At 40.0% G+C, this 8,737-nt stretch overlaps 1 protein-coding gene across 1 annotated transcript in view; it reads right to left on the bottom strand.

Moving 5' to 3' along the window:
• LOC122554708 (bromodomain-containing protein 3-like) overlaps positions 1 to 8,737 on the bottom strand; it is a 113,947-nt gene that overhangs the window by 65,100 nt on the left and 40,110 nt on the right. Inside the window, exons 6-7 of the mRNA XM_043700084.1 lie at positions 5,252 to 5,403; positions 237 to 602 (exon numbers count right to left, since the gene is read on the bottom strand). Of these exons, the coding sequence (XP_043556019.1) occupies positions 237 to 602; positions 5,252 to 5,403 (518 nt within the window). The remainder of the gene's footprint in view (positions 1 to 236; positions 603 to 5,251; positions 5,404 to 8,737) is intronic.

Genomic DNA, 8,737 nt, shown 5'->3' with positions numbered 1-8,737 from the left:
ACACCCTAAATCATGATGGTTGTTAATGCACCAACTTACTTTAAGATAAAATTGACAATGAAATGCAAAACAGCTTCAAAATTTGAAAACATTTAACCTGGTTATTCAGGATCAAAAGAACACATTCAAAATATGGTTTGTGGAAATTTACTACCTCATGAAATAGATGATTAACACCTTCCAATTTGTTCAGTATTGAAAGATCTGGAAGGTGACAAGAGAATAAATGAACTTACTTTCACAGAACTGAGGTCCATGGGGTGCTCAATAATATCATGATAATCATGAAGTCCCAATGCTTCAGCATCCACTGGCTCATAGAAAGGCCACGCATATGCTGCATGCTTCTTTGCAAACATTTCTTTGAGAATATCATTGCAAAGTTGCAAATTTGTTGTCAACTTGTCTTTTTTCCCAGCTGGATGCTGTTGAGAATCTGGTAGATCCTTTGTAGGTGGCTTACTTAATTGACTGCTTTTCTCTGGGGAGCAGGTTTTTGTAGGTTTGCACTCTGAGAGGATTGGCGAGGATCCACTACTTATTGTAGGAACTGAAGTAGTAGGTGTAGTAGTGTCTGCCTTCCTTTTAATACCTTTCTTTGCCTTAAAATGAAAAATCAACACATTAAAGACAGCAAGTTCAAAAATGAAACAGGTGAACATCAGGTGATCAAGCCTTTTCCCGAAAGTTGATCGCATCTATTCACATTATTCTAATATTTTCTCCATTACAACATTTCCAATTGCCTATTCAAACCCACACCAATATAAGTTTGGCAAGCAGACGCATTTGCTGAAACCTAGTGCTTGAATTAATTCTCAAAACCCAAGTAACTGCATCTAAATAATTAGATTTGGCTTGTGCTTCCATTTAAACCAATTCAGGATTATTCCTTCAGGTTTTAAAGAGTTTTCAAAGTAGCCAACAGGAGAGTTGAAAAGACAGTTTAGCTGACACTTAGCACAAGAATTCATTTCAAGAATTTAGAGTTCAGAACATTGATTTGGAGGAGTTACATGCCTTATTGTTAACTACATTGCCTTCTAATAATCATCCAGGCTGCACAGTATTTTGGTGGACAGCATTAAAAGTTAATATATTTCCCTAACAGCAGCCTGAGGAGCAAAGAAATTGTTGCTCAGCATTTGAGCTTTACTTCAAAAGGCAGACTCTTTTCCTAGTTGTTGGCGGTTTGCAGAGACCTTTTGAAATGTATTTGGAAACTTTCTAGGACACTTTGCCAAGACTTAATCACTATTTATTCTGGAAATACTGTAAGGGCTTTGACTAATAAGAAAGTGTCATGTTATTCACCTCGTAGGATTCAAGAGAAAGGAGTCCCAGGCCCTTCCCTCAAATTGGTGGTATCTTCATTCATGGGATGTGGATCATCTCTGGCCAGGCTAGCCTTCATTAGTTATCTCCAATTTCCATGGAGATGGATGTGGTAAATCACCTTCTTGAAACACAATAGTCCTTGGGGTGTGGTGCGGTTATGAAGGCAGCTACAGGACTTTGACAGTGAAGGAACAGATTTAGTTCCAAGTCAGGATGGTGTGCAACGTGGTGGGGAACTTGATGGTGGCGTCCATATGCATCAGCTGGTAGGGGTTGTGGATTTGAAAGATGGTACTGAAGGAGCCTGAGTGTCACTGCCATCTTGTAGACAATACACACTGCTGTCAGTGTATTGGTGGTGTAGGAAGTGAACCGAGTTCCAATCAGATAGATTGCTTTGTCCTAGATGATGTTAAGCTTCTTGCATGCTGTTGGAGCTACATTCATCTTGGAAAATCACACATGTGACTTGTGCCATGTAGATTGTGGACAAACACTCCAAGGGCAGACATGATTACTCATTGCAGAATACTTAGCCTTGAACCTGCTGTTGTAACCTCATTAGATACAAGCTCTGGTCAGTTCGATTTCTGGTGAATGGTAACCGTAGGATGTTGCTAAAGAAAGCTTCAGTGATGGTGATGGATGGATTTCTTTTGCTGGAAATCATTACCTGGCAATTCTGTGGCATAAATATTACAGGCCACTTAACAACTTAAGCCAGAATTATAGATACAAACTCCTCAGCATGAGGAATAGCAAATGGTGTTGAACATTGGGGATTTTCACTGATTGCACAATTTGATCTTACGGTGGAGGCACATTTATTGGAGTAAAAGGTCAACCTTCACTCTAAGCGGTGTGGCTGTGCTGCCACTGGTAAGCTCCACTCATGTCAGCTGCCGTGCCAACAATTAGCTTCTGCTAATTTCAGAAGCTGTTGCTGGGCATGGACCTTGGGAGGTCTGCATAGTATTTCTTTAGAGAACTTTGCTGAAGGTCATGATGCAGAAGTGCCTGTGTTGAACCAGGGTGGACAAAGTCAGAAGTCACACGACACCAGGTTATAGTTCAACCTGACAAAGGAGCAGCGCTCCAAAAACTTGTAGTAATTTCAAATAAACCCAATGGACTCTAACCTGGTGTCATGTGACTTCCAACTTTGAGAAGGCGGAGGAATCTAAGATACTACCCTAACGAACTTGTGCAGTGATTTCCTGGGCTGAGATGATTGGTTTAACAAATGCAACTATCGCCCTTTTTTGTTAGATATGACATCAACCAGTATCTTTTCCCAATAAATCAATTTTTGCTACAGTCCTTCAATACCACATTCTAATGTGGCCTGGAGACATTACAGTGCAGTACAGGCCCTTTGGCCCTCAATGTTGCACTGATCTGTGAAAACAATCCATCTCTGACATTTGTCCTATATCTACCTTCCTCTCAATTTTTTTTAAAAGCTATGCCCCCTTGTACTAGCCACTCCCATGTGGAAAAAGGCACTCTAATCCTTTGATCATCTTGTATGGCTCTATTAAGTCACCTCTTAACCTTCTCTCTAATGAAAACATCCTCAAATCCCTCAGTTTTTCCTCTTAAGACCTTCCCTCCATACCAGGCAACATGTTGGTAAATCTCCTCTGCACTCTTTCCAACGCTTCCACATCCTTCCTATAATGCAGCGACTAGAACTGTACGCAATACTCCAAGTGCGGCCACACCAGGGTTTTGTATAGTTGCAACATGACCTCATGGCTCGAAAAGTCAATCCTTCCACCAATAGAAGCTAACATTATATGTCTTCTTAACAACCCTATCAACCTGGGTGGCAACTTTCAGGGATCTATGCACATGGACAAAGATTGCTCTGCTCATCTGCACTACCAAGAATCTGATCAGCCCAGTACTCTGTATTCCTGTTAGTCCTTCCAAAGTGAAACACCTCACACATTTCTGCATTAAACTCCATTTGCCACCTCAGCCCAGCTCTGCAGCTTATTTATGTCCTTCTGTAACCTGCAACATCCTTCGGCACAGTCCACAACTCCACCAACCTTAGTGTCATCCACAAACTTATTAACCTGCCCTTCTAGGCCCACATTCAGGTAAATTTATAAAAATGACAAACAGCAGTGCCACAAAACAGATCCTTGTGGTACAGCACATTAACTGAACTCCAGGATGAACATTTCCCATCAACCACACCCTGTCTTTTTACACCTAACCAATGTCTGATCCAAACTGCTAAATCAACCTCAATCCCATGCCTCTATTTTCTGCAGTAGCCTACTGTAGCCGAACCTTATCAAAAGCTTTACGGAAATCCATATACACCACATCAACCACTTTACCCTCATCCACCTGTTTGGTCACTTTCTCAAAAGAACAAGGTTTGTGAGGCATGACCTACCCTTCACAAAACAGTGTCGACTATCTCTAATTAAATTATTCCTTTCTAGATAATTATAAATCCTATCCCTTATAAACTTTTCCAAAACTTTGCCCACAACAAAAGTAAGGCTCACTGGTGCATAATTACCAGGGTTGTCTCTACTCCCCTTCTTGAACAAGGGGACAATTTCTACTATCCTCCAATCTGCTGGCACTATTCTTGTCGACAATGACGACAAAGATCAAAGCCAAAAGCTCCGCAATCTCCTCCCTGGATTCCCAGAGAATCCTAGGATAAATCCCATCCAGCCCAGGGGACTCCTCTATTTGCACACTTTCCAGAATTGATAACACCACCTCATGAACCTCAATCCCATCTAGTGTAATAGCCTGTATCTCAGTATTCTCGACAACATTGTCTTTTTCCTGAGTGAATACTGATGAAAAATATTCATTTAGCGCCTCTCTTATCTCTTCAGACTCCATGCACAACTTCCCACTACTGTCCTTGACTGGCCCTACTCTTACTCTAGTCATTCTTTCATTCCTGACATACCTACACAAAGCTTTAGGGTTTTCCTTGATCCTACCTGCCAAAGACTTCTCATGTTCCCTCCTGACTCTTCTTAGCTCTCACTTTAGGTCCCTCCTAGCTAACTTGTAACTCTAAAGTGCCCTAACTGAGCCTTCATGTCCCACCGTTACATAAGCCCCCTTCTTCCTCTTGACAATGCCTTGATCTCTCTGGAATTCAGCTCTTTTGTCTATGTTTTGTACAAGTTAGTAACGAGATCAGGTACCAAGGGACCTGGGAACCCAAACTTAACATGTTATTCCTTTGAAAGTGCCACTTGACAGCACTGCTGATGACCCCTTCCATCACTTTGCTGATGGCAGAGAGCAGGCTGATTTGGCAGTAATTAGATTTGTTCTGCTTTTTGTGCATAGTACATACCTGGGCAATTTTCCACATTACCAGAGCAGACCTATGGCAACAAAGGAGTCCAGTTCAATTCCTGGTGACATCGGCATTGACAAGGTCCAGCAAGGATTCTGTTGTGAGGGCATCGATGGAGGTAAGATGGCGCCAAAGCGTTGCAACGTTTGTTCCAGCAGCAGTGGTGCAGAGAAGAGGACTTGTGCCTGCCACCAGGCCCATGGCCCAGAGTGGAGCACTTAAATGAGGACTTAAAGTTGAACACTCATTTTTCTGCCTTCATATTCTATGTTTTGGGTTTATTTTTGCATATTTTAAGATGGTGCCAGAGTGTGGCAACACTATACAACACTTTCCACAGTAAAAATACATACAACAATAAATCAAATAAAAGCAGATGTTGGCATTGTAGTGGAACACTAACCTCATTTTACGGTTAGGCAGGACCCAAAAATTGAACAGGCAAACAAACAGATACACTGCTCAGACTGCAGGGTTAAAAACAAAAACAGCTACCATTTTAACAGATTTTGCAGGGAAGAATTCCAAAAACACAGTCTGTGCAGATATAGAAATACTTACTTTTATAACAGACTGTCCTGCTGGTGTTAGAGGAGCGTGTGTAGTGGCTGACAACGATGGTATTCGTGACTGAGGTGGTAGTGCAACCATTGGTTTCTGACTTCCAGTTACAGATGTTGGTGGACATAATTTTGATTGTGCAATTGAGGACACTGTTGGCATTATAACAAGAACAAAACTATTCACATAACAGTCCAGATATATATACACCACCATCCAAGTTTTCAACATTAAATTACTCACCTAAAAGCTAGAGTGGTTAGGTACACATGAAAAGAAGTGCAACCATGATTATCCCTAAGCAAATGATACAATTGTAATTGGAACAAATTAATTTAGACATAACTGTGTTAATGCAGTTATGTTTACATGTGTAGAAATATTTGAATTGATGCAGGTCAGGAAATATCAATTTGCTCAGAACACTTGTTAGACCACATTTGAGTTCCATCGGCAGTTTGGGATCCCTTGTTGAAAAAAAGTCAAAGGCATTGCATCCATATATTGGAAAGTTAGAAAACAGTTTCTGGACATGGGACACTAGTTATGGAGTGACTTGTGACAGTAGGACGACCAAAGCTGGATGAGAAAGTATAGTTAAAAATGGATTTGTGCATATCACAGAAGACTACATAAATACATGAGTTATAAAATGATAGAAAGATAATGCTGACAACATTGAGATAAATTAAGATTGGACAAAACTTGTGTGGAGCAGTGACAGGTACAGACCAGCTGTGTCAATCATGTTTTTACACTGTAAATTCTATACACTTTCAGCAGAAATAGTCAAGAGAAGATTTAATTCAAGGTTACTCAACTCCATAAGAAATAGGAAGAATAGGCCATTCAGCTCCTTTAGCGCGCTTCACCATTCAAAAGAATCACAGCTGATCCCAACATTCTCACATCCTCTTTCTCTGTAACCTTCAACTCTTACTGATAAAAAAATCTTCCTCAGCCTTAAATATGCACAAGAATCTGCTCTCACAGATCTCAGTGGCAAAGAATTCCAAAGACTTTCAACCCTCAAAGGAAATTCCTCTCATCTCCATCTTAAATTGGCTCCACATTAAATTGTGATTGATAGGGCTGAAAAACCTATTTTTTCCACTTTCTCCCATAACCTTTGATCCCCTTGGCAATCAAAAATTTATCTGTTTTAAAATATATTTAATGCCCTGCCCCTCCATAGACTTCTGTGGCAATGGATTGCACAGATTCACCACTCTCTGATGAAAGTAGTTTCTCCTCATCTCCATTTTAAAGGGTCTTCCCTTTACTCCAAGGTTACGCCCTCTGGCTCTCATCTCTTCTGCCAATGGAAACATGCTCCCAATGTCCACTCTATCCATTCTGAGCAGTATTCTAAGTTGCAATCAGATTCCCATCCCCTTCCCCACCCATCCTTCTAAGCCCCATTGAGTATAATCCCAGAGTTCTCAAAACATTCCTCATAAGTTGTTACACCTTTTATTCCTGGGATCAGTCTCATGAACCTCCTCTGGACTTGCTCCAGAGCCAATACATCCTTCTTGAGGTATGGGGATCAAAATTGCTCACAACCCTAATTGTGGTCTGACCAGAGCCTTATAAGGTTCTGAACTACGTACCTGCTTTTACATTCAAGTCCTTTTGAGATGAAAGGCCAAATTGTATTTGCCTTCCTAACTATTGATTCAACCTGTAAGTTTACCTTAAGAGTAATCTGGACTGGGACTCCAGTCCTTTAGCACTTTGGATTTCTGAATTTTCTCTCCATTTAGAAAATGGTCTTTGCCTCTATTCTTCCTACCAAAATGCATGATCTCACACTTTCCTATGGTGTATATCATCTGCCACTTCTTTGCCCACTCTCCTAACCTGTCTAAATTTTGTGCAGCCTTCTTGCCCACCGCCCCCCCCCCCCAACCTCCATACTACCTCCCCCACCATCTATTTTTGTATCATCTGCAAACTTAGCCAGAATGCCCTCAGTTCTTTCATCCAGCTCATTAAATGTATAAAGTGAAAGGTTGTGGTACCAACACTGACCCTTGCAGAACCACTAGAAACCACACTTGACCTTCCAAAATTGCCTAGATTCTGCAATCAGTGTATCCAACGTCCCTAACTACTGCATTTGGAACCCAGGGACGAAGCCAATCAGAACCAGGGTATTTGTCACGTTTTAGACCATTTCATGTTTGCAGTAAATTTTCTTTTACTAATTTGAAAACATGAAGCGCCTCATCTTGTGAAGACAAAATGCTTGTTTAACCTCCCTGCCGCTCTCTCATTTCCTAATTGTTGTCCTGCCTCATGTTTTTTAGGAATTAGTGTTATTTTTATTATTCGTTATCTTTGATTAAATACCAATTTAAAGCCTCTGTACAGAGAGCTATTGCAAAATAGAAAAGTACTCTATAATGCAACACATTCACACCGTGGTTGTTAAATTCTAGAAATTTGGAAAAGATAACAGTGGACAATAATGGAAGTATTTTGGAAAAATAAGATTAGTTTTAGATTACTCTAGCATCGAATTGACTTGGATGGATTGAATAGCATCTTTACAGGAGTAAAGATCTATGGTTCCAAAACAATTAAGGCTCATAATATTCCCAAACAGGTGAAGTAAAGAGGAGAGATTCCTGGTCATACAAATTGGTACAACCCCTAAAGTTGAAGAAATAGCCCATCAACATCAGTGGTAATTGGTATTTTAACTGCATCAGCCACAGTAACTATTTCTACATGTACAGGAATTATGAAGATCACTCGAAGAATAACAGAAGTACTTATTAGTATTAGGATGTGAATTCACCATAAGGTGATGATTATGGTAAATAACATTAGTAAAAAGACAATTTTCAGAGGAAATTAGAACAGAATTACATAGTTATACATGACTCATTTCAATGCAAAATTTTATGATTCCATTAATGCAATCTTAAAATGGCTTTGTGTGTTAAGCCACAAATTACAGGAACCTTCTAATTATATACATATGAAACATAGCACAAATGTTACAATAAATACCAAAATTCAGTTTGCTTTCATTCCAATCATCATAAAATATTTGAATTTGCTCTCTCAAGCCAAGTTTTCACACTCCTTTTTTACCAATTTAAAAGAAAATTGTGCTGAAAGGCACCCACAAAATTGGCAACGTTCCAGCACCATTAATCACAACCTCTAATTAAGCCTTCAAGCAGACTATTAAAATAAAACTAAGTTTCCTTTAAGTAATGGAAGAATTAATTCTCTCATCCCAAATAAAAAATATTACATGAACTTCCATAAGTGCTATGCAACAGATTTCAAAAGTTTTGAAATAACAGGATTGTAGAGTGGTGGAGTAACAGGAAACAGTTAATGGCTGACTTTCAGACCAGAGATACAGTCATAGAGTCAGAGATGTACAGCATAGAAACAAACCCTTCAGTCCAACCCGTCCATGCCGACCAGATATCCCAACCCAAACTAGTCCCACCTGCCAGCACC

Source organism: Chiloscyllium plagiosum, chromosome 11, assembly GCF_004010195.1.
Source record: "Chiloscyllium plagiosum isolate BGI_BamShark_2017 chromosome 11, ASM401019v2, whole genome shotgun sequence".
Taxonomy (NCBI): Eukaryota; Metazoa; Chordata; class Chondrichthyes; order Orectolobiformes; family Hemiscylliidae; genus Chiloscyllium; species Chiloscyllium plagiosum.
Note: the sequence above shows the minus strand (reverse complement) of the source record. Positions and strands in the feature narration are given on the sequence as shown.